Consider the following 26,308-nt stretch of genomic DNA (forward strand, 5'->3'; position numbering starts at 1 on the left):
TCAGGCTCAGTAAGAGTATTCACAAAGGGCATGTGGCCAGAGAGGACAGAGTCAAGCAGGTGCTCTTCAAGGAGTAACACCCCAAAAATGTGCACTCAACAAAACACAAGCAGAACATTGGGGACAAGGGGAGACTGAGAGGAGGATAAAGTCCAAAGGCTTATTACAGTTGAGCTGGCATTAGGCCAACAAGACAGTGCTGTTTCTATAGTATTACATACAGTATGCAGTATAGTATTACATAACAGCAATATATATCCAATACCCATACTACGACACTAGTTCCCAATTCCACCCATTCATCTAACATTTCACAATATTTTGAGATTTCTTATTCTTCACTAGGTCTAATTTCCCTGGCATACAAAAATTCATTACTGTGATTGACAGTATACCTTTATTACTCAACCCTCCTCCAGTCCTGACACAGGTTTGTGTGAGACAGCTGCATCTGTGCCAATGGCCCTGTGAATTATCACAGAGGCACAGGGGGGCTGTTGAAATGCCAAAGCCTCTGTATCCTCGACTGTGCACGCCGCAATATCCACTGCGGCCCATTTGAGATATAACTTTCAGGCATGTATTAGCTGAGAAAGGAGTTGGACAAGCTTGATGATATACCTCTACAGAGAGGAAAGCCTATCTGATTTCTGTTCGGATGTTAAACTATGCCGTGAGAGAGCTGCTGAAATGATCCCTAGAAGACAAACAAGCCGTACTGGCTAACATGACACCCTTTGAAGGGAGAGGAACTTCCACAGGGACTTATTCAATCACACATATTTACTTTTTCTGAATACCTCTGGTACATTGAGTGTTGTAACAATTCTTTCTTTTGCTGATCTCTGTTGAAATATTGCTGGGTTTATAGAAAAAGAACAATAAATGTATTATCCCTGAGGTTACAGTTAATTAAACAATTGTCTTCTTTTGGCACAGCTATAGATGTTAAAAGCACAGTGGAGTTTCACAACATGTGTCATACTGTCTTTTTTGTCTTTTCTCATGGTTTCTGGGTGATAATTAGTTTACCATTATCAGCATGTTTTTCCCAAAGAACTCCCCCTCCGTGGGGCTACCTGCATGTCACTTGGAGGGTGTTAGAAATAGGAGTAGACGTCTTGGTGTGAAAGAGGGAGTGCCTTTCTGACGTCTATATCCCATGTATAGTCACACAAGCGATCAAATGTCTTGGAAGAGCGAATCACTGAAGAGATTCAGAAAAAAAAGAAGGGTCCAGCGTTGTCAAACAGCTGCAGTTGTTTCCAAAAAAGTAATGGGTATCCAGTAACTGCATTGCCAAAAACTCACTACAGCTTGGGCGAGCTCGCACTCCAGCTTGGCGAACAGTGGGGCTCAGACGCTCCGATTCTTTTCCTACAATTGCTTTTGTTTTTGGCTTGCACGGAAGCCCTACCCAACAATAAGCAGCCATGGATGCCATCAAGAAGAAGATGCAGATGCTCAAGCTCGACAAGGAGAACGCATTGGACAGAGCTGAGCAGGCCGAGTCAGACAAGAAGGCATCCGAGGACAGGAGCAAACAGGTCGGCATCCAGTGTGAATTTCACTCTGGTGCTTTTACGCACCGGTGCCAATTGCACGGTACTGCCCAGTGCACAGTGAGGATTAATGTGTATTTCATAGGATCGAAAAAGTATTGAAGAATCATAATGCCTTTGCTTTTCTCCTCCTTCTGCTTCATATGAAACAAAATAAGGAAAAAAGTTGAAGTTGGCAACAATGAGGAACCTTTACATTTACTGTTGAATTCAATAGTAAATGTAGTAGTTATTAATAGTAGTAGTGTAATTTAAAAAATAGCCTAGCTGTTACTGTTAAGAATAAATGTGTTTCTAAATGGTGATGTACTGTTTATTATGTATTATGTCTTTGCAGACACTATGAGGTGTCGAGTAGTACTTTATGCTGTACATAATACATCCTGATGGTACCTGCTTTCAGTGTAAATAAATATCTCGCTTCTCTGTGTGCCAGCTTGAGGATGACCTGGTGTCACTGCAGAAGAAGCTGAAGGGAACTGAGGATGAGTTGGACAAGTACTCTGAAGCCCTGAAGGATGCCCAGGAGAAACTGGAGCTCGCTGAGAAGAAAGCCACAGATGTGAGTTTAAGCTGACAGCACCCCAGACGCTCATTGCCCAATGGTTTGACCTTGAACCACCCCCTCTGATCTCCTTAGCAGGGCGAGATTACCCCCCCCCCCCCCCCCCCCCATCCCACCCATTACTTGATTAGGCTACTTAATGACTTAATTACTCTAATGATCAAGTTATGCAATAATCAGTCAGAAGAGCAGAAGAGACTCTTGAGTTGTATAGGATGAATATGTAAAAAACAAAAAGTTAAATTTAGCACATGTGCTGTTTATGGTAGGGCCTCCCTTTACAGGCTTATCGATGCATTCCGCAGCCATTCAAACCAATCTGAGATAGTGTAGGGTTTCAGTTTTGCATTTAACAGCCATATTTTTACCAGTACAAGCTTTGACAGATTTGTTCTTGTTCTGGTTTCAGTTGGTTCTCTGTTTGCAGTTATGTCAAACACCTTATTAAATTACTGCCAGTATTACATGTCACACCAATTAAGCCTAATTGATGACGTCACGATCAGCGGCATCACCACGAAGGTACATAAGTAAGGATGATATAAGATTATATAACCTTTATCCCCAAAAAGTAAGTAGCCTAAAACATACAAATAGATACATATGTAAAAACAATAAATAGACGCTTTTTATAGGCTACACCATACATAACTAAAGTAATGTGTATTCGTGAATAACAGAAAATCACAAAATAAAATCACGACAGTTTAATAACAATGACTTCATACAAAATAAACACAAACAACAAATGTATTGGGCTTGCAGATAAAGGATGTTAACAGCATATACTCTAATATTGCACTTTTAGCAGTGATACAAAAATGGGTAAGGTCTAATTGGTGGAAGCACAAAGGTGCAGAAGAGTATAATGATAATAAAAATACTACTAAGACTAATAATAATAGAAAGTCATCATTTGGTGCATTAATTACCCTAATATGTGTAGGTACCAGGTTGTTTATATTGCTGCTGTGATTTTATTGGGTGAGCTCAATTTACCAGTAGGGGATGCACTTAAAAATATTTATGAGTTGGGTAGGTTGTATATCTTCTAAAAAGTATTTTCTTTAAACGACCATTGTTAATGTGAAAGAACATTGTAAATCAATATAATTAGGTTTTTTTTATATCCAGTTAATATATTTTATTATTTGCGTGCCCAACGCGTGACTTCCGGACCTGATGGCACATCCCAATCCTCATCAGCGCTTGATTAAAGGCGGTGGGGGGCAGGGATCAAAGAGTGTGTGTGTCGGTGTGTGTTTGCTCGGAGGCTGCCAGCACGGTGCTGAGAGGAAACTAGCCTAGCTGAGAGAGACAACGAGAGAGATAGAAAGGGGGATAAAAAAAAAGAAGAAAAGAGCAAAAACATGGCCGGTGGGAGCTCTCTGGAAGCTGTGAAGAAGAAAATCAAGTCATTGCAGGAGCAGGCCGACGAGGCGGAGGACCGGGCGGCGGCACTGCAGCGGGACCTGAACCTGGAGAGGAGCTCCAGGGAAGCAGTAAGCCGTTGCTAATGGCTTAAGGCAATTAGTCCGCAGACTGCCGGCGGAATTAGAGAAGCAAATCTGGTCAAAAAGCGTGGTTGCTAGGCCCAGACAGCGGCGGTTTGTGCTCGAATAGCTAAAGTCAGGTAGCAGGTGCATGTGTTTGAAATGAGCCCACCGGTAGACATGCGTAATGATGGAGAGATGAAAAGACTCCACCCGACTCATCCCGGATAAACAAACACTCTTGTAACAAGTACGCTAGGCTATCGTTACAGCAGCGACAGTAGTAGCACGGTTCCTCTGAGAGAAAATCCTCTCCTGTGTTCAATTCTCCTAAGTGGAGCACAATATAGCTGCTTGTCTCCTTCCAAAATAGCTAGTTTATTGCCATGTGTCTGTAGCTCATTTGTGGTGCAAAATAATTAAATGGTCGTTAGGTAGGATATGGCAGGTCTGACTTTACAGAAGGGAGAACTGTCCTAGCAATGCCTTTCAATGAACATTAAGAGAGATACCATCCACCCCTTAGCCTGTGTATAAAAGACTACTTTCCAACCTCCCTCCCTCCCTTGGGTGTGTTCCTGACCTCAGACCAAGCTCCTCAGAGAGTCTGGTTGAAGATGCTGCAATGGCTGGTATATACATACAAGTAAACTTAATGCAGTGTTTGTACTCCTCTAGGCTGAGGGTGATGTAGCTTCCCTGAACAGACGTATCCAGCTGGTTGAGGAGGAGCTGGACCGTGCTCAGGAGCGTCTGGCCACAGCTCTGACCAAGCTGGAGGAGGCTGAGAAGGCTGCTGATGAGAGTGAGAGGTGAGCATACTCCACTCATACACCCATGGGTTTAGTCTGGGGTTTATACAGCGACTGACATAAGTGCAGTATGATTTTTTTTTTTTTTTTTTAAACTTCTAGGCCATAAGTCTAGAGTTCCTGCATAAAAAGAGGATTAGTCATGATCCATGCTGTTAGAGTACCACTCCTCAACATTTACCTTAATGCTGCCACTGGTGGCTGGAAGTTATATTGCAACAGTGTTAAGAAGTGTGTAACACATAGAATACTGATAGAAAATCAGTTTTTCACAAATAGTTTTGAATGCTAATTTCACTCATGACCAAAAGTAGAAGTGGCACACCTGTAGCGTTTTACTTGAAGCTTAAATTATTATATTTTTAGTATTACAAGGACATTATTTTCTACTTAGTGTGCTGGCCACCATAATATTCAAGTGAATTTGAAGTACTCAGATGTTTGTCTGGATAGTGAAATAAAGCATATGTGGAAGCCTATGTTTTTCTCCACCAATACCTTTTAGACAAACTAGTGATTAGTTGTCTCACATACCACACTCCACTACTGAAAATGTAAGCCTGCTGAGATGCTAATGGTAATTTTTTCCCCCCCTCCAGAGGCATGAAGGTTATTGAGAACAGAGCGATGAAGGATGAGGAGAAGATGGAGCTGCAGGAGATCCAGTTGAAGGAAGCCAAACACATTGCTGAGGAGGCTGACCGCAAATACGAGGAGGCAAGTTTCTTAGCTGTTCCCTGCACTCTGAGAACCAAGCTCATCTTTAACAATAGTCTTTCCCTTTTAATGTTACAGCTGGCAAACAATGTCCACTTTCTGTTAGATGTTTACTTTAGGTATGAGTATTGATGTATCCAACTAGTGTGCTGTGTGGGACTGAATGTCAGTATGTTGTGACTTCAGGTGGCCCGTAAGCTGGTGATCATTGAGAGTGATCTGGAACGTACAGAGGAACGTGCTGAGCTGTCTGAGAGGTAAGAACTTCCTTCCTTTTTTTTGTCATTCCTCCTTTTCTCCTCAATTGCTCCACGACTCACAACTTGAAATGAGAACACGTTCCATTGTAAGCTGTTGTAATTTATTGTTTGGTCTCATGTATCTTCCCTCTTGGTGAACCAAAACCTAACACATCACAGTAAATGCTCTGAGCTTGAGGAGGAGCTGAAAACTGTGCAGAACAACCTGAAGTCTCTGGAGGCTCAGGCAGAGAAGGTAAGACAGAAGATGATGCACGATAGATAATCAACATTAATAAATGCTGGAAATCTGTTTGAAACCCTCTTGTCTTAACACAATAGTGATATTTGCCTAACTCTGGCCTTTGTATGTGACTACAGTATTCACAGAAGGAGGACAAGTACGAGGAGGAGATCAAGGTTCTTACAGACAAGCTGAAGGAGGTGAGTTACCTAAATCTCCAGTGACTCATTTTAAATATGAGTTATCCATCCTGTTGTATTGATTTAATTTGGAATCATCAGTTACTTAAAAGAAACTGTATTGACTGTATTTGTTAATTAGAAATGATTCTTAGTTTTCCTTTACAGCACTTGAGTGCTTTAAATGTCCAGTGGGGCCCTGTCCAGAAACACATTCATGTTCTCTTAACCTCTTAATGTAAGCTGCTGAATGTTTGATTGCATTCTTCCACTTAGGCTGAGACTCGTGCTGAGTTTGCTGAGAGATCAGTCGCCAAGCTAGAGAAGACCATCGATGACTTGGAGGGTATGAATCTTTTACATTTGCTTTTTAAAGAACAGCAGAATTTTATTTTCACTAAATGTAAGCACCTTTTCGTAACTGAGCAATTGTGATGTACAAATGTATTAATTTAACCATTCAACACAAGGTAACACCACTATTCCCAAATTTTATCACAATTCTAAAGGAGAGTACCTCCCTTTTTTGTAAACATTTGCAGTGTTTGCTTATCTGGTCAGCAGGGTGTTCAATAGTCCTCAGGACATCTGGGGTGGGGGTGGGGTGGGGTGGGGGGGACAGACGACAAAGCAGCGATCCACAGAGACTAGCGTGATAATATTCATATTGGCAGCAACATTTCTCACCACAATGCTGTTTGGCATTCTGCTACACTGAGTTTTCAAGGCCAGCTAGTCCCAATCAGTCCTCCTCAGGGTCATGGAACATGTGAGGCAGTTTCTCAGTGACTCCTCAGGAATTTGACACAATATCAGCAGCTGTTGCTTGGACCCTTCCTATTTCTGTCCTGCCTCCTTTTTTCAGTTTCTCTATTTTCATTTTTACCTTCTCTTTCTTTTGTCTTCCCATTTTTAAAATTGCAAATCCTTCACTGCCACCTCCATAATAATTACCACACAATAGATGAGCTGTATGCCCAGAAACTGAAGTACAAGGCCATCAGCGAGGAGCTGGACCACGCCCTCAACGACATGACTTCCATGTAATTCACCACACCCTTGTTGTTTGCTTTGTGCCTTAGCCTTCAGCATCCCTAACTCTCACAAAAGTAGCAGAGCTCCCTCTAGTGGCATGTTTGAGTGTTTTACTCCTTCAACTGCTTGGTTTGTGTGTGAATGAAGAATTTGTAGGTATTTTTAACAACATTTAAGGCTACATTTCACAAATCTCTTGATGTAGGAAACTACTAACAGCATTCGATAATAGTTGGATAATTTTTTTGCACCACAGCCACATTGCATCAATTTCATTCTCATCTTTTTAGCTTTTCTGGCTTAGATCTGCATCCTGTATTTCCCTTTTGGCTTCTGCATGTTATTCATCTTCCATTCTTCTTTTCATTCCTCCCTCCAATGTCTTTTATTTTCTCCTTTTTTTTTTCACAGCTAAATTTTTACACCCCTTCACCCCCAGAAGCCACCCGCTGGTTGAGCATCTTCATCTCTTTCCTGTGCAGCGCTGCCCAATTTTTCTGTCTGCTCTGTCTCTGTATTTCTTTATTACCCTGCCACTACTGCACATTGGACCATTGCTGCCGTCATCCTTTTGTTAATCTCTCGTCTAGACCTCGGAGCCATATTGCTCTCTGTAAAATAAACATTCTTCCAACTATGTCAGCCCTTCCCCCTTTCTCCTGAGATGTTTCTTCATTTCCATTGTCCCATCTTTTTTTCTTTTTTTTTTCTCTTTTTTCTTTGATGTTTGTCTTCTATGTGTTTAATTTATTTTGTTGAGTAGCTTTCGAATAAACTCTAAAGCTCCTCTCCCATTTACTGTTGCCTTTTCTGTTTGGAAGGACAATTATTTGATACAACAGTATTTCTGGGTGCTAATTCATTCTACTTAATGAACTAGTCCTCACATAAAATGCATAGTTCTCCATTTTCCTCTTCAACTAGAAGAATACTGGAATATAATACTCATGACAAGTTACCTGCTTTGATAGTCAGTTTATTCAACAGTTTGTGTTGTTGATCTACTCCATCACTAGAGATTTTAAAAGTATTGACACAATCATCTTTAAGGTCTCTGGCCTATGTTTTGTACTGTGCTGTGTTAGCTACTAAAAGCCATTGATGCTTCTTCTGAAATAAGCATTTATGAATGTATAGGATCATTTTATGCTGTTTGAAGTATCTCCAGAGGATAAAACAATTTTCATACCACCAAAAGTTTGAGTGCTGTTGCTATGGCTAACAAGGACAGCAAGTATTGGCAACAGCTTGTTAGATCTTTTCGGAAATGTTACTGAATGACAGTTATTGCTTTAGTTTGATATGTTCCTGAGGTCAGCACTTCATGATTCTCTTCAAAGCAACAGTTGCTCTCTAAACTTCTTTTCTGTACTAACTGCCTCTTTTCCTTTTCTCTTACCTGCTTTCTGACGATCAAGATCATCTATACAAGCAGCTTGAGAAAAATCGTCTTCTGACCAATGAACTGAGAGTAGCCTTAAATGAGGCGTGAACTGGAATGACCTCTTTTTATGCTTTCATTCTTCTGAAACTCAAACGTCCAGACATATTGTCTAATGCTGTGATGTGTAAAGAGTATAGGCAACTGTGTCTATGACAACACAGCTTAAACCAAGTAATGCTTTCAACAAACAGGAGCCAAACTGTAAGACTTTCAACATTATGCATGCTCAAAGTACAGTTTCAGACAGAAGATCAGACAACTCTAGGTCATGAAACATTATCAAAATCATCTGATATTTTCCTTGGTTATCGTCAGGGCTGTGGCACAAAGTCATTGAATTCTACATGGTGCTGTTTCTCATTGGATGAAAGCTAGTGATGAGTCTAGTGGCCCACAGGCTCATAAAATGCTGCATGGGGTGTAGAACTCCCTTCTTCGCTCCTGAATCCACCTCTGTAATCTTGTAATGGCGACCAAGACAGAAGGACAAGTTTCAACCAATTATTGTAGTTTTAATGCAGGCTTGATTTGCTCTGGTGTTTTTTGCAATTGGAGTTTTTTCAGTTCCGTCAAGACACTGTTATCGGTCTTTGGACCATAAATAACATTCTCAATTAGTGTAAATAAACAAATCTTCTGAGTTCACTTCAATATAAAGGGAGAGAGAGAGAGTATAATTTGGTAAACAGCAATGATATGGCTCTGACTATTAGTGCATGCAAGGAGAGTTTGTACCAAATCTTCCCATATGGAACTCTTTATTGATTTTGGTTTGGTTGTTGGGGAGAACATCTGCTTGTTAAATGACAGAGATTCTTGCCTGAACCACTGCAAAGCTCAAGTTTCTGAATACTGTCACTTAGTGCAGTTTTTGTAAAGGGAAAACCAAACTGATTTAGAGCTTTGAATATAAATAAAAAGGACTGACAATCTAAAATCTGTTACCTGATGCAAGACTTTCAGGATAATGTTGGGGACAGTATTGGTGATGTGAAAGAGGAGAGTTTTTCATGTTGGTGTCACAATCGGTGCTCACATTTGTGTTTTGAGGGCAAATTATTATTGATTGACCTGAAGCTGCTTGGAGGGTACACTAAGATTACTGTAGGTCATAAGCATAATTTAAATTCTGCCAAACCGCAGACTTTGGCTGAAAAGAACAGTCTTATCTAGACCTATTGTTTTATGCTAAACCCAGCTCATCCAGTGGTGACTACAGCTCTGTCTATAGCCTGAGTATAATATTTACAGCCTGATTCTAAAGGTTAAATATCAGAATAGCTTGCGTTTTATAAAAGTTGGCTCAGACAGTATCTTAATGTAGGATATGTGCTTACCTAATGAATGTTAACTTCTATTATCAAAAGAAAGTACAGTACAGCAAAATTTCCAACACTCATAAGGTTTGTAACAATATCCAGCACATGTCTAACACTCGTTCCTAACCTGGCTTTGTCTGTTTTTTTATATTCTGTGCATCTCTACGCTGTCTTGTTTTTTTTTATGATTTTAACCAATGCAATGCTATATTAACAGATAAACTCACACGCACTAAAGAAGAGAACCTGCGCGTAAAGCAGATGCTGGATCAGACTCTAATGGAAATGTGTAACCTTTGACTCAGCTCTGATCCTCTTCCCACATTGCCTCATCTGCTCTGAATATGGCCGGCTCCTAATACATGGGTGCTACAAATAATGTAGGGCTTTGAGTTCATGTCTCCTCTGACCTTGTCTTGAAGAAACAAGCTCTACACAAGGTAGCATTTAAACTACACTGTTTTGTTATATACTATAACCAAAAGGTGGATATAATTCACTGTATAACTTTAATAAGTTTGTTTGTATATGTTGGGAGAATTTGCACTTTTTTTGGGAAAAATACTGCATATAATCATCATGAACAAAGCCATACTGTAAGTTAAGCCAAGGTTATATATAAAGGGACTTTTATTATGTGTACTTTTGTAAAGTTGCTTGTATGTCTTTGTTTCTCCTGTATTAACATTCAATTATATTCACTTCCAGTTTAGCAAGGAAGTAAGTCTAAGCACTGTTGTTGCTTGAATGTACTGTATTGTCCCAGCTAAGTGAAAGAAATGTTTGCACACTGTACTCACTTTTCTGTTCATAATTTAGATTTTCTTTTTTTCTTCATAAAATCCATTTGATTTTTGTCTCCCATTTTATCATGGAAATGTAAAGATCATAAATAAATGGTTGAATGAAGTATAATTTACTCAATGTCTGTCTTTATTAAAAAAGTTCCCCATGCTCTGATAGAATAATGATTCTGAAAATGGCTTCTTGGTACCAGTCAGTAGTACGAAAGAGTAGGGAGGAGTTTTTATGCTGTTGTCTGCTGGGGGTGGGGGTGGGGGTTGAATTCAGAGGACAGAAATAGGATCAACAAGTTAATAAAAAAAAAAGGCAGGATCATTGGTGTGCCTCTTGACTCACTAGAGAAGGTCATGGAGAAGAGAGGAGGCAGGAAACTCAGTAGCATCCACAGTAAGGACTACCCATTGTTTGGTGTTTTTAAGTGAACTGAAGAGCTCCTTTAGTACCAGACTAGTGATGCCAAGGAGCTCTACAGAAAGATTTAGAAGGTCCTTTATAGCTGGTGCAGTGAAGTTTTTTAATGAACATTGCTGTTGATTGAGTGTTGTGGATTGCTTGATGTTGATGTGGTGCTTTGCACTTAACTTGTACTACCTGAGTCTGTATGTTTCCTTGCTGTATGTTGGCTGTTTTTGTGAGAAGGTGACATTCAATTTCCACTCCAAGGGATTAATAAAGTACTTCTTATTTTATCTTAACGTGTATGATGTGAAATAAGAGTTTTGTTTGACAGGAATATTCTGACTCCAGGGTTGGAAAACCACTTGGTGGGGGTTTAACAGGGGTGGACACTAATTGGTGACACTACATATAAAATGGTATGCCTATATACAAATACACACATAACTTCTCATGGTTGGAAGTAAAAGTTAGAGGCCTCAAATATTTGAATCAGCAAAGATTTTAAACACATTTTTTGCTTTTAAGTTACTATTGCCTTTTAATTTCACTCATGTGCAGTATTAAATATTAGTGGAAGCCACAATTTATATATAAACTACAGGGTTGTGTGTATTAATGGATTGTTATGAGGGACTGTCACTACCCGATGGGACACTTCACTCGCATAGGGCAGAGGATGCATCTGCTGTAGCTCCTCCTTGCCACAGGGGGCAGTGTGTAAACTCAGCGCAAATCCACAGCGGAGGAGGTACAGAGGTGAAAGTTCGCAGCTGGGCAGCCGTACTAGGAAACCCACGACCAGAGAGCGAAATATGTGTGAAAATTCGGTTTTTGACATGTCTTTACAAGACAGCAAAGCTGCGTATGTGCTCAGCAATGTCGCTGAAGTGGTTGAGCGGATTCTCACCTTCGTACCGACCAAATCACTTCTACGGATCGCAAGGTGTGTTTGTCTGCTTAACAGTGAGCTCGGCTAACGCTAATGGCTGTCGAGCAGAAGTGAAACTGCTCTTAAAAGATATTCAGGGCAGATAGGAAGTTAATGTTCTAGCTCGAGTATTTCTATGGTCCGCGTACGTATGTGCTGGTGTGCAGGTGCTCAGTCGTGTTGTTTGATAGTAGCGCGAACGTATTATTGTGTTAAGTTGACAATAGCAGGTGATGCTGAATGTGTTTGTGTGTGTCTCTCAGTGTGTGCAGGCTGTGGAGGAACTGTGCCCGCAGGGTGCTGAGGACTCAGCAGCAGCTGACCTGGGTGTCAGCCAGTGGGTTTTCCAACAGTGAGGTTCATGCTCTCTGCAGCATCTTGGCCGAGGAGGTGGAGGTAAATAGTGGGCAAAAAGGGTCTGTTTTGGACAGTTAAATGTAGAGGAATGTCTAGGAGGACGCTGTTTGGAAAATACACATTGGATATATAGTATATAGAACAAGAACAAATACAAGAACAAAATGCCATTTATTACAAAAATCCTCTTAAGAAGTAATTGTAGGGTGAGTTCTGTAATACACACACCCAGCTAGATATGTTTTCAGTCGAAAATCTAAAATGTGTGTCACTAGGAACTGAAAAATAAACTTTAAAGATTCTATACAGAGTTGGAACAAGCCAATACAGAATATACACTCTCTGGCCATTCCATTAGTTACACCTGTGCAATCTAATGCAAACCAATACAGCTGCTGGTAGTGTATTGGAATGCATTATATTGAATGGTGGTGTCTCTAATATTTTGTCCACTCCATTATCATACTTTATGGGGGCAAACTATTAGGAGACTTTTCAATATAACACACCCCATTACACTACCACCACCCCCACTATGACCTCAATAAAATACACAGAGTGGAATTATCACTTTTCTGACTAAACCTGAAAAGCGTCATAAATGTAAAATTGATGGCAGAGCTGTTGTATTGTATATGTACTAATGAAGTGGTGGTGGGTGTATATGATACTGTAATGCATGTATTAGGAATATGATTATTTTAACAGTTTAAAGTTACTTGGAAAAGTGCATGTTTTGGGCCATTCAGACACATCTTGTGAGAAAAATGTGGTATACTATTGTACAATGTGTTGTAGCCACTTAGAAATCAGAGTAGAAATCACTATCTGCATGTTTTAACACAGTTTTAACACATGCACTTTGCTTTTGATTATTTGCAGAAAGTATTTCTCCTGCCCAAAACCGTTCTAGCAATGGTAGACTGTGAGACCTTCTGGGGAGCTTATTGCAACAGGCAAAATAAAGGTTGGTATTAGATAATATAACACATTGCTGTTGTACTTAAGTCTGTTATGTTCATTAATGTATCATACATTATTGCTATGATTGTGGTAGCAGAGAGATGTATCCTGTATTAGGAAATTGGTGTAAGATGATCTACAAGTAATCTTTAAAAGGAATGTTGTAAAAAGGTTTAGTTAATATAACTAAAACGGAGGCAGCCTGAACTAGTTATACTAGTATGTCTGTGTGCAATGTTTAAAGGTGTAAACATTACAATATAGGCTTATGTGAGCTTTTCTTTTTTCTTTTATTTTAGAAGAATGTTTATTAGGTCCTTTTGACCTCTTCTAGCATTTTGAACAAGTAAATCAAACAGATGGTATACTTTGTCTAAGATGCATATGTGCTACTAATCTGTGTGTTGTTGTGTTGTTAAACTCCAACGTTTGCTTGTTTGATGAAAATGTTTAAATTAAAATACAGGTACTACCCAATTAACTGGAAACTACCTCACAATACTTGCTAGTTTATTATATTCATATGGGTAAAGTTGACCAAGTATAAACCATTGAAAACAATGTTAATAATTGTAAACTCCAAACATGCAAAATTGGGTCATATGAGGTTGCAGGCCAGTTAGCATTAATTTGAACCTAACTGTTCCCGGTTGGTCTGTTTCAACTTGTGGGTAAAGTTTGTTTTGACTGGCCACTTGTACATTTAGAGCTTGTGACCTTTAAAAAAAATCAGGCCTTCTCATAGTATTATTGCACAATTAGCATGGCCAGAACAAAGCTGGATATGTTCAAATGTGTTTAGTCAGTTGGTTTATTAGGTTTATTTCACTGGTGAGGCACTGAGAATTGTTTTGTAACATAGTGTAAAACATAATCAAAATTGCAAGGCTTACCTGCAGTTTACAACAGACTAGAACTAACAGACTCCTGCCAGCCAATGAAAAATAAGAAATTCAGGCTTTTATATATATTTCACTTACATTTTGATATTCACTATGTGCATAAAGTGTTTGAAGTATTAGCAACTCTAAGAAAAGTACATTTAAAGTCTAATTTCTAATAAAATTGTACGTTGTTGGTATACATTTATCTGAATCTAAAATTGTAACATAATCCTGGTAATATATTCTTAGTTTATGATTAAAATGATGACCATGCAAAAGGTTAACAGATTTTTTTGTTTTGTTTTTTAACTCCAAAGCAAAGAAGAGTCGCAACAGTCCAGACACTGAAGAAATAAACCTGCTTTTCCCGAAAGGCTGTGACATCATGGGCATTACTACACCAGGCATAGTCTGTAAGTTTTCCTCTTTCATGTCTCACTTCTATTCCTCATTTATATACAATATATTAAAAATGAATCCCCTCATCATCCAAAATAAGCCACAGCGATTTCACATTACAGGATTCACTTAGTTAAATAGTATCATAAAAAATATTTTTAAATAGAACCATAAAACTACAGCTCCAGCTCCAATGGTATGAATATGCATACTTAACATATAGAACAGATGCTGTAGAGAAAATAAAAGCGAACCAGGTGTCTTGAGCATATCTAAGAGGCGTAGTTCACCTTTCAACAGACAGGGCTTTGTATTAATCCCCACCGCTGCTGCCTCGTTGGAAAGCACCACTGGTGGCTGCCCACCCCCCCACCCCCCGCCTCTCCCTCTGATAGATTGCCCAGTCTTCCTGGTGCTGTGCTCCCCATTTCTCTGTATAATCACAACCCTCTAGAGGAGTGACTCTCCATCAGCCATGTTCCCTTTCCTCAAGATGATGGCTTGTCAAGCCTCCCATCATCTATCAGGTTTAATGGCAGCAGCCTGTGCTGTTTGTGATCACACTCATTTTGTGATATTGCAGCTGAGGGTCACCACAGGGTCACCATGCAGCTCTAATTCATTGGATAAGTATGAAATGTATAGATTACTTGTAATAGGTTTTCATGCAGCCTAGAGTACAACTAGTCATTTTGCATGTTGGTAGTGGACTGCACAGTATTACAAGACATAGTTGTTTTTTTTTCTTCATAATCCTGCATGAATTCCATAAACTGCAATTTGTGATGTTGTGCAAATATTGTGTCAAATGTTCAGGTCAATGTTAATGTGAGTCTTCTTGTGACTTCTGTGTCTCTTTTACTAAAAAAGTTCTCATGTGGTTAGTTTATTCTGCCAAGATTTGCTAAGTCCCAACCCAGAAGCAGCCACCTACCACCACTGTTGTTTGGTGGAAGTGCCCAGTACTTTGAGCTGCAGTTCCTCTAATGGCCACTAGATGCTGACTCCTGGAAACTTAATATGTCAAAATCAAGAGAAGATTCCTAATGTGGAAGTGACTGCATGTAACTTACCATCCTGTGATACTGATACTTCATGATTGTCTCTCTGTGTAGTGACTCCCAGTGGCTCTTGCTCCAACCCTCCCCAGGAATACCAGGAAGGGGAGGCAGGCTTTGCAATAATGTTCCCCAGCATGGATGGTGTCCACATCAAGCCCTTTCATTTTTGCAAGAAGTCCATCTCCCCAACAGCACTGAAAGAAGCAGGTGAGTGAAGGCCCACAACAATTATTCAGTTATCTAAACTGAAAGATGCAAGGCTTATAAATGTCCTCCAGAACTTGCTCTTGTATCAGACCTTCATTCATTGTGCTTTCTCTCTACAGGACTTGTTGACAACCCAGAGCTGCGTGTGGTACTATTGTTTGTCTATGAGGCATATAAATCTGGGCCTTTCCTCAACCAGATACTGGAGCCTCTGGCCAAGAGCAAAGCTCTCATCGCTGGAGGACTGGTAGAAAGTGTCTTTTCTCCTGCCAGACACTGGTGAGTTAGGATCCTGTGCTTAAATCAAGGTTAATGATCAGCAATCTATGAAAGGAGGGTTGTTTAATACATAGTTAATAATTGTAAGTGATTTCCTGCAAATATTTTGAGGCTTTCTTAATTATAGTTTTGTCTGGAAAGTTTTCATAGACAATAAGAAGGGTTTAAAGGGTTTGAGTCAGATTTAACCCAGTATTTGCTTTGAGCATAACTTTGAGGGTAAATTCTGGCTTCTGTAAATAAGCATTTGAAACTGAACCTTTTAGTTCAACCTCACTTCATATTTCAATAAAATGTCTGCATTTCTCTGTAAGGTGTACCACTTGTGTCACCACCAATATGTCCCCAATATGTTCAGAGTTGAGATATTGGTGGAAATGTTACTGCTCACTCTGATGCAATGTTCACTTTCACTTCCTCCATCATCTCTCTGTAGCTGTAGCCAAGGTGCATATGGTGTGGTGGGCCTGGCCCTGAGTGGCCCTAAGGTGCAGGGGGCATCTGTGCTCTTGGAACAAGACGTAAGCAACTCAAAGACGGCTGAAGCCACGATCCGGAGGCTGAAGGCAGCCAAAATTCCTGAGAGGAACACCTTAGGGTTCATGTTCGCATGTGTGGGGAGAGGCCAGCATTACTACAACAACCAGACCAACGTGGAGGCTGACGCCTTCCGCAAGGTGTTCCCCAACACCCCGCTCTTTGGCCTGTTTGGCAACGGTGAAATCGGCTGCGACCGAATTGTTAAAGATGACTACACGCTGTGCGACTCTGACATTGACGGTCTGCAGCATGAGTACACGACAGTCATGACCTTGGTCCACCTAGGTTGACTGACCCACAATGACAATGGCAGGAACAAAGAAGACCCATCATGATCTTTTTTGGAACAGCAGTCGGGAACTACAGATATTCTGTGCAGCGTGTTACTCGAATCACAACTCAGAATATTGCTGTCACCATTTCTGCTCCTAAAGCAGGAAAATGATCCCTTCAGCCATTAATATAATGGCAAGATTAGGGAAATTATATCTGTTGGAGCCTGTGTGTAAACACAGATTTATATTAAAACTAGTGCGTCTCACAAAGTAAAGATAGGACAATACTGATCATCTCTTTTAACATTCAATTGTGATATAGCGCTCTTAAAAAAATATGTGTAAAATATGTGTATATATTTTCCCCCAATTTCTGCACACATTCAAGGCATATCTTACCCCCTGACATCAACCTTTTGGTCTGTTTGCTTTGCAGATAAGTAAATTATTCACACTTGTGTCCCAAGCTATTGTTAAAGTTGTTGATTCAGCAAAGGCACTTTTTATTCATGTAAGTAAGAGGAGTGAGGTCCTTTTTCCACAGAATCAAGACGATCTTGATTTAAATGATGAATGGTAATATAATGGTAATATAAGTTTGACACTTTTGTCTTACCATTGTAAAAAATAAACCTTGTTAGCCTGCAAATTAATAGCATTAGGCAACATGTCTATCTACCTTATTTTAGTTGGACACAGGGAAGCCAGTCAAAATTTTGGAGTGCCTCTTTTTATTCACATGATTTATCTACTACTACCTACTAACTGTTAAATGGTTGGGCTTAATGGTCACTTCATCTCTGTAGCTTCTGCAGCTTAAAAAGAAAAAAAAACATTCATTCTAAAAACTAGAACCTCTGTTTCATCCACCTTACTCAGCTTTTCTACAATTGACTGAATTTAGGAGACAGTTGTTAGTATTTGGAAACTGAAGATGAACCGTCCAAGATCTGAACATTTTGATTTGATATTAAAGAATAAGTTCTTGGTATTCTTTCCTGAATAAATAGGAAAAGTTTTATTTGAAATCTTGATAGTATTGTCTGAGACTAACTACGTAGTTGCACACATGTAAAAGCTGTCAAAATCTAACAGATGCCTTTTGTGAATCTGTGTCTGACCAAATCCATTGAATGCTACAGTTCATATCTAGATGATTTTCTAGATGGCCCTGTCATTCATTTACATTTGTTTTTTTCCTCACTATCAAGAATATCCTGATATGATAACGGTAACATTTCCAGTGTATGTATGTTTATTGGTCATGTAGTTGCAGTTATGTTGAAAATAGCTGATGTAATTTCAGCTTTTCCATAAAAGGTAGTTGCAAGGCTGTTTTCTTTTCTTGAGAGCTCTAATATTTTTCTTTCTAAGGAATTAATTAGACGTTATTTGCCAAGAGTATCTTCCTCCTTTGTATCGTAATCATATTACACACATCTCCCTTTATAGTTACTGAAGAGGAAATGTAGGCTACCTGTATTTTAAGTTAGTGTTGTTAATGGCTCATTGAGCAAAATTGTTTTGGTGTTAATGCACTTTTCTACAGGATGTGCCAAATCATATCTACTTTGCTCCTTTTCATCAATAAATCAAAAGCTTTCAATATGTAGATTGGTATGTGCTTGACTTTACTTCTACAGTTTGTTTTTTTTCAAAGCCCACAACTGAAGTCCACTACAGCAGCGTTTTACACTACCCCCCCCCCCCCCCCCCCCTCCTCCTCCTCCTCCCGCGCGCGCTGTCCCTGAACCCACTGGGCGTTACGCATCCTTACTCAGTTGTAACAGGCCCACTCCAGCTAATTCACATCACCACTCTTCGTTATTTGCGCAAACTCTGAAATCTGATCCTCAGCCTATAACATCCCCAGCAGCCCACGTCCAGGCGTGTTTAAATGAAGGAAGAGACGCTTGAGATTGATTGATGTACGCTTTAACCATCGACTGGCTAATCCCGATGAATGACAAACGGTTAAGCCAATTGCTGTAAAGACAATTTATATTTCCATAGTATCTTTATTTTGGGAAACAATAAAAAACGCTCATGACACGGAGAGGGACGACCTACCAGGCGTAAAGCTAATAAAATAATCTGTGGCGATAATCTGCTCTCAAATTGGCCTCAATCAATAACTCAGAAATCTATTCACTGGCTTTTTCTCTCTCTTTCGGTTTCTCTCTCTCTCTCTCTTCCTCTCTCTCTCACTCTCTCACTCTCTATCACACACAAACACGCGCGCGTCCACCCCACGGCCAACATTTTTTTATACTGCTATGTCGTGACCGGAGCGATGCAAATGTCACACGATTCATTGGCTACTGTCAGTCTCAGGCACGAAAACGTCAATGTTTTTATGGCGTTTGGCTGAAACTGGCCCTGTGTTGCCCGGCTGCTGCTGTGGAAAGGGCTCCGGTGGAGAGCCGAGGCTTCGTCGGGCTCGTTTCAGCATCTGGACAGCTCCTCTCGCTCGGGTTCCCCGCTGCGCTCGCCGGGGAAGCCCTCTGCTGAGGAGCGGACCTGGATCTGGATCTGGAGCAGCTCCCACTCAACCCTTCAGTCAGGATGGAGAAGATTGCACTGAGAGGTCGCCGTTTGATCGCTCTGATACACTTAGAGGTTAATATGATCTTGCCCAGTGACGATGCTTCTTGCATTTGAACTCCATCCCCTCGTTTGGTTTTGCACTGAAATCCAAGCAGCGGCGGCGGCGGCGGTGGTAGTGGTAGTGGTGGTAGTGGTGCTCGTTCAATGCAAAAGTGCTAAGGATAGCTGCAGCCTACACACACACTGCGAGCCTGCTGCTGCTTCACTTACTCTGATCACCACCGAGGGAGACATTACTATCAGCCAGGGGGCAGCGGAAAGCACAATTACCCGTCAACAATGTAAATCTCACACAGGTAGGTGTTTTGCTCCTAATAAATAATTAATTCTACTCTATGTGCAGCAAGGAGCTCTCAGCAGTTTCACCCACAACTTTAATTTAGTTTCACCATTCAGGAATCAGATAGAACAACAAGTATTGTATTTCCCCAGTGCGTTTATTACTTTGATGGGAGTGATGTCAAAGTCTGCAGAGTGCTGACTCTCATAGCCATGAGCAGTTCCATGTTTTAGTGGTGTGATTAAAAGTTTTGGTTGTAAAAGGCAGTTTGTGCGTGGGGTTACAGCCTTTTGGTGACTACTTGGAGAAAAGGCTCCATACTTAGTTATTCTTTTCAGTTTAGTCCATTGTCTTACATTTTCATTGAGTTAGACTTTTCAAAACGTGACTTGTGAAACTGTAGTGTTGGGGTTTCTTTAAGTTTGATGTGTGTTATAGTCACTTTACTTTGAACAATATGAGGACAAGGTGTGAAGAAAGCTGTAAGCCTTGCTCATATTTGTCATCACTGAATACACTAGATCAATCCACTTGGAAGGCTTATTTATGAGCTGCAGCTGTGAAGAAGCTTCACCCAGGTGGCCAGTTTTCTTAAAACTATACTACATCAAATGTCGCTAATTAAAGTTGTCACATTGTATTTCAAACGTCAGCAGGCGGCTTCAGTTGATAGTGATTGATATATTTCAACAACAAACCACAGCCTCCCAAATGATATGAATCAACACCTCTCTAAAAGACGTCCATCAAAAACAGAACATTACAGCCTTCATGAACGTAGGATTTATTGCAGGGTTGTATTTAGACATTAGTTTAATGTAAAGTAGCTGTACTCAAATGACCCCGCTGGCAAATGAACGTATTTGTGCCACTATGTAATGACTGTTACTTTATAAATTCCTCCCTTACATTCCTGACCATGTTCTTCCCAGGTTCAACATGAAAGCAGCGTCTATCGGGTGAAAAGGTGAAGTGCAGTACTAAAACAGGCAGAACTGAGTGGAAACCTTGTGATAACCACCACTACAGCTACATCACTCCTCTCCATCTCCCAGCAACATGGCTAATGCTGAGTAAGTACAGTTTACAACCCTGTTTCAATAAGGAAGCTCAGTGAAGAACTAAACAGTTTGTAGGACATAGACTCTGTACATTACACTTCATTCCTGTTCATACCCTTTCTATTTAGATCTTTTCTCATTTCAGTAAGAATCGTGTTTTGCTGCTTCTTTGATTTCTGTCTCCATTTCTACAATAATGACCTTTATTCACTCAGACACTGCTAGCGTTGAGGTGGCTCTGACCCTCGTCACTCTGAATGCTGAACACAGACGCACACTGACATGCAGATGCACACAAACACACCTGCACAATGCCGACTATAGAGCGTCCATTTCACATATATACAGAGCACTATGTTAATCCTTTTTGTGAAACAGCATAAATTGATCCATGACCACCACAACTTAAAGGCATACTATACAGGATTTGTCATTTGCTGTTTTTAAACACAACATTCAAAGTTGGGCCCTCCTCCCTGGCTCAACGACACCAGAATGAGCAAGAGAGCAAGAGAGCAGCGGTGGTTGAGTGAGCTAGTGAGTGAATCAGATAAATAAAATGTTATTGTGTGATTGTTTCATGACAGTTACATTCTAAAGCACAATTAAACACGCTCACACATCAACACAACTCTGCGGAAAGGTGCCGCAATGCCCAATTTGGTGTGAATGCAGCCAAAGTGCATGCGTGTGTGTGTGTGCGTAGCTCGGCCCTGCCCTCGGTCAAACAGACACAGACCTGTTTTGTTCATACATCCATGACACAGACAGAGAGCAGAGCAGAAGAGAGAGACGGAGACAGTGATGTAACCTGGTCACTACATTTTTATAGTCCCGACCTCACACCCTGCATGTTGTTATTGGCTGGGGGCTATACACCCACTGCCCAAAAATTGATGGCCAAAAACATCCCGAACACAGCAAAATAATTACGGTAATAAAATTAAAAAATACAGGCAGAGGTCACTCTCTGCAGATATATACACCACCACACACTTCTAGTGGGTCATAAGTGATGATTGAGAGGGATTATTGTTGTATGAGTCTATACATTGCTTTCTATTTTTTAAATTTGTACTGTCCAAGTGTATACTGAGAACAGCTGATGCATTATTGAGCAAATGGGTTGTAGCCTGTGTGTATGTTTGTGTGTGTGTGTGTGTGTGTGTGAAGACGAAGTAAGAAGTAAGGGACAACACAACACTCAAAATCATTATTCTTTGTCAACTCATGATTCTGCTGGCGTAGCATGACTTTCTAATTTGTCTTATCCTAACTAGCTTCATTTATTCTCTTGACCTAGATAAATAGCCCTAAATCATTGCTCCATTTGTGCTTTTATAAGAGAACCAGTTCCACTCTTGGTCCCATACAGAGCTCAGCTCAGCGGGTGTCAGTAGCAATGCCATATCATGCTGTGTTTAAGGTGAATTGTATCCTAACACAGAATGACTAAAGTTCACAATTGCTTTAGACAGCTCACCTGAACACAATCTTTAACTCGTGAAGACCAATCATAGTGGATCATTTCATTAAGATATAATACACAGAACATTCCCCAATCAGAAATATAGGCATTAACCAAAGATTCATTTATCCAGTTGTGCAAAAGTGTTTTCACCTGTCCTTTCTTAGTTGATGTTTGTAGTAAAGTTGTTCAGGGTTAGGAAAACAAACCTTCAACCTCCATCAAAAAAAAGTATGGAATGGATTGCCATGAGACATTCATGCTCCCTTCAGGATCAATTGTAATCACTTTGATCCCCTAACATACTAAAGTCACGGAGAGAACATTATGAACATGTTAGCATTCAGTCCAAACGTGGCTTTGCCTAAGTATATCTTTATTGAGCTACTGGCATGGCCATATAGATTTTATTAATCAATTCAATTTTGTGCCCTAATGATGTCATAGACTTGCGACTTGACTTATTTTATACTTTAGAGAAAAAATGTCTTCGTGTTTCATTTATTCGTGAATAGTCTAACTTCTTAGAAATGATCCATACACTAAATTGTGCTTTAGGGTGGATTTTCCCTTTAAGATTCTGAAGGGTCCTCTGTGTTGGACAGGATCATTCATCTTTCTCCCCATGTCGCTGTTTACCCTGTTGTTTACTCAATGCCAGTGAGAGGGAGGAGAGGTTGGATGGCTTTGCCTCTTTTGTTCGGAGGGTGAGAGTTTCTGCCTGTTGAGAGAAACGATGTCTACAAGTGGCCTGATATTCTGCCTAATTGGCTCTTGCCATTAGTACACGGGCATAAAAGTGCGTGGTTTATTAGCTGTGGATATCAAAAATGTGGGTTAGGAGATCTCATGACATGCGTGAGGGCTACTCAGATTTAAAAAAAGGGGAAAGTGACATTTAGACTCAGCTATTGTATTATATATATGTATATATTCAGTATATTCACTGTTCATTGTTTATTATTAGAAAGTATACTCTTAAACTTCAACATACCTTTGTCTTTTACAGAGGCTAAGGTTCCTTGCCTGACTTTTTTGACATGCTGATCATCTATATCATTACAGCTTCCTCCATATATAATCATAACATGATCCTTTTCAAACTAATCAGACTTATCTACAGAGAAGTCTCCCTCTAGATAATTGTTCCAGGAAATGTCTTAATTATTCTAATTATTCACTCACTTGTTACTGAATTTAACATTCAAAATATTGTAAGATAACTGTTGCTACACATTTGTCCTGTGTAGTGCTCAAGATGCAAAAGCCGACACCTCAAATGCACATTTACAGAATATACTATGTCTCATCATGTCTGCACTATGCAAAAACACAGTGCAGAGGAAACAAGCTAGTCATTTAAGTCAGATTCGCAAGCCTATAGAAATCTATCTTTTCAGTCATTATGTGTTTCAAGACCCATATTCCCTAAAGTGTCTGTAGAAATTAAAATAATCTATCATTGGATACTGACACATTGTAAAAAGGTCCATGGACCTCTGCATTACGAAGAAGGCTTCTGTACATCTGCTATCTTAGTCCTGCCCCACGAGGATCTCTGTGTCTCCCGTGTTTTCCACAGCTTGTATCTGTAAAGGTCAGATAAGAGACTGGTCACACCAGGGCCAGAATAGTCCATTGTACTGTCCACCAATTCATCATAGTTTAATCTGTAATATTATTAATGAGCTAATGTGCCTGGCCAACTTCATTAATCGCCGCTGCCATGAAATTATGAAAGTTTCTTTGGAAGTTGAATGAAGTGTTCTGAGAAATTACCTGAAGCAATTTGTAAATTCTATAGAAGTGTTTAGTTCTACAACACGAACATCATGTTTTACAGCATTTCCCCACCCCACATTATTGTCTTGAATATCCTCATGGTTATGGCACCTTGGTTGTAATCAGGAAATACAAAAGAAAAGGGAGAAGGACATGAATTAAGTGAGATGCACCAAAATGCAAGTGCTAAGAAAGGTGAAGATTCTTTTTCTGCTGGTGTCACAGTTTTAGTGTAGTTTAATCTGGATGCCAATAAAGTCCCATAGGTAAGCCGACTGTTTTTCTTTTGCTTCATCTTCATCTTTTGATGTGAAATCCATATTGCGATGTGTGTGAGTCAGCAGCTAAGACAAACATTACTCACTGTCCATATTTGGCTCATGGTACCACCTCAGACACACAACTTCAGGACCATGAAGTATGATATGTCTACATGCTAAGACATATTTATCATCTTATGTCGTAAAACTGATTCTGACATGGTTTCTGAATATATTTTAGGTACTGTAGAACATTTTTTGCAACACTGTTGACTGTTTCACCAACTGCTTGCAATGAATATGTAACACTAATACACAATGATGTCCAGCTTCTCCAAAGTTCTCCACAGCAGCTGTTGGGAGCAGAGAACATCTGCTTTGTACCTCCATGCTCTGGCCAAGTTTTGGTGTGTTTAAAAATTTCAGGCATTATGTGTGTGTGTGTGTGTGTGTGTGTGTGTGTGTGTGTGTGTGTGTGTGTGTGTGTGTGTGTATGTGTGTGTGTGTGTGTGTGTGTGTGTGTGTGTGTGTATGTGTGTGTGTGTGTATGTGTGTGTGTGTGTGTATGTGTGTGTGTGTGTGTGTGTGTGTATGTGTGTGTGTATGTGTGTGTGTGTGTGTGTGTGTGTGTGTGTGTGTGTGTGTGTGTGTGTGTGTGTGTATGTGTGTGTGTGTGTGTGTGTGTGTATGTGTGTGTGTATGTGTGTGTGTGTGTGTGTGTGTGTGTGTGTGTGTGTGTGTTGAGCTTGCAAACCACAGAGGCCTTGGACACAGTGCAGCTCAGGATAAAATGTGCCTGGGTAGAAATACATTTTCTTTACTCCCCTATAAAGTGTATTTTCCAAGCTGCCACTGGGCTTTTCAAGGGGAGCTGACAGGCAGTGTAACGGCTAGTTTTATGTTATGTTTGAAACACTTTTTGTCAGTTAAAAAATATTTTACACCTCATAGTTTTATTTTCTTGATTGATACATATGTTTACACTATATGTTAAGCCATGAAAAAGCAGACACTAGCATATTTCTGTTATATATTTTGCATAGATTTTATAGCACCATTCATAAAAAATAATCCATTGACTACTGTGTATACTATAGTCAGTACCTAACATACCCCAAAGCTGATTGTAGAGTATCACTGTCTATTTGACTAAATTGTAATGGATCTTCACAGAATGCAGAGTGTAGGTGGAATTCATGATTCATGAACAGTGTCCATTAAAAGATTAAACAAGATATTAATGTGCTGAGTTCACTTTAAAGCTCTTAGGAGTCACATTACTTCAAAAGTGCAGGATAGTCCCGTTTTTGTCAGATTTTATTTTATAGTTATTATTAATCATTGTTTAGATTGTGACACCTTACCTATACATTTACAATATTTGTAGAGGGGAAACATCTCAGGAAAAAGAGTAGGGATATTACTGTAACTCCTCTTTTCTTTTGGTCCAAAATGCTTTCGAAACAAAGCCAAATGATTCATTTTCTTGTTCCAAAAGATGCTTGTATGTCTGGCTTCTTGCGGAGGGGTCATGACGGTCATGAGCAAGAAACTAGCAGTCGTCAGATGAAGAACGTTCTTCGGCACCACTGCCTCCTAGTTACTTACATGACCTTCTGTTTTGGTCAGTGAAATCCCTTGAGCAAGTTTTGTCTCATAATGACCTTTCCTACCTGGCCCACAACACTACAGTCCACTATTAAATTTTATCTGCCACCCCCAGGGGATTCTACTCCTCTGAATATCACTTCTTTCCTGTGGGTGCTCCTCTGCAGTCGCAGACTTGCTCATCTTTCCATGAAATTGTGTTTTTCAAAATTTTGCAATTGCCACTTTCTTTTAGATGAGAACATCAGGGGTCTTAAGAAAGGTCACTATTTGTATTTAAGACAGCCAAATTATATGTGTAATTATATTTGTGCTCAGTTAAAAAAAGAGATTGATTTGTCTTCCAGGTTTTGTCAGATATTAGTGATTGCAACATATCATTTTATTAAAGTATAACAACAGCACTGCTCACTGGCACCATTTTGATGAAAGGAGTTATTAACTTCATATTATTTTCATGACATTCATGTTTACTTATGGTGCTCTCAGGGATTTTTTTTTCAACCTCAGAGTTCTTCAATGCAATTCTCATCAGCA

The 26,308-nt window shown here is 39.9% G+C and overlaps 2 protein-coding genes across 7 annotated transcripts; both read left to right on the plus strand.

The window, feature by feature from the left end:
- The first annotated feature begins 1,433 nt into the window (after positions 1-1,433).
- On the plus strand, positions 1,434-9,909 carry LOC128359332 (tropomyosin alpha-1 chain). Of its 6 annotated transcripts, none has more exons than XM_053319835.1 (9): positions 1,434-1,547; positions 1,999-2,124; positions 4,299-4,432; positions 5,032-5,149; positions 5,336-5,406; positions 5,569-5,644; positions 5,770-5,832; positions 6,088-6,157; positions 9,827-9,909. In XM_053319835.1, the coding sequence occupies exons 1-9, from the start codon at positions 1,434-1,436 to the stop codon at positions 9,907-9,909; spliced, it is 855 nt and encodes a 284-aa protein (XP_053175810.1). The 6 variants fall into 6 exon arrangements, with proteins under 6 accessions (XP_053175810.1, XP_053175802.1, XP_053175825.1 ...); XM_053319827.1 differs by lacking the exon at positions 9,827-9,909 and adding an exon at positions 6,776-6,858; XM_053319850.1 differs by lacking the exons at positions 1,434-1,547; positions 1,999-2,124 and adding an exon at positions 3,498-3,629.
- Positions 9,910-11,574: 1,665 nt separating this feature from the next.
- fbxo22 (F-box protein 22) lies at positions 11,575-18,302 on the plus strand. Its single transcript, XM_053319782.1, has 7 exons — positions 11,575-11,755; positions 12,004-12,136; positions 12,980-13,064; positions 14,262-14,357; positions 15,459-15,611; positions 15,731-15,890; positions 16,327-18,302. The coding sequence occupies exons 1-7, from the start codon at positions 11,625-11,627 to the stop codon at positions 16,718-16,720; spliced, it is 1,152 nt and encodes a 383-aa protein (XP_053175757.1). The 5' UTR covers positions 11,575-11,624; the 3' UTR covers positions 16,721-18,302.
- Positions 18,303-26,308: the final 8,006 nt, after the last annotated feature.

Source organism: Scomber japonicus, chromosome 1, assembly GCF_027409825.1.
Source record: "Scomber japonicus isolate fScoJap1 chromosome 1, fScoJap1.pri, whole genome shotgun sequence".
NCBI lineage: Eukaryota > Metazoa > Chordata > Actinopteri > Scombriformes > Scombridae > Scomber > Scomber japonicus.

Excerpts from the sequence above, each read along its gene's own strand:
- LOC128359332 (XM_053319835.1), top strand. The coding sequence starts at position 1,434 with ATGGATGCCATCAAGAAGAAGATGCAGATGCTCAAGCTCGACAAGGAG. Across the intron at positions 1,548-1,998 it reads CCGAGGACAGGAGCAAACAG|CTTGAGGATGACCTGGTGTC; the intron begins GTCGGCATCCAG and ends TCTGTGTGCCAG. Across the intron at positions 5,150-5,335 it reads CTGACCGCAAATACGAGGAG|GTGGCCCGTAAGCTGGTGAT; the intron begins GCAAGTTTCTTA and ends TTGTGACTTCAG.
- fbxo22 (XM_053319782.1), top strand. The coding sequence starts at position 11,625 with ATGTGTGAAAATTCGGTTTTTGACATGTCTTTACAAGACAGCAAAGCT. Across the intron at positions 13,065-14,261 it reads TTGCAACAGGCAAAATAAAG|CAAAGAAGAGTCGCAACAGT; the intron begins GTTGGTATTAGA and ends TTAACTCCAAAG. Across the intron at positions 15,891-16,326 it reads TTTTCTCCTGCCAGACACTG|CTGTAGCCAAGGTGCATATG; the intron begins GTGAGTTAGGAT and ends ATCTCTCTGTAG.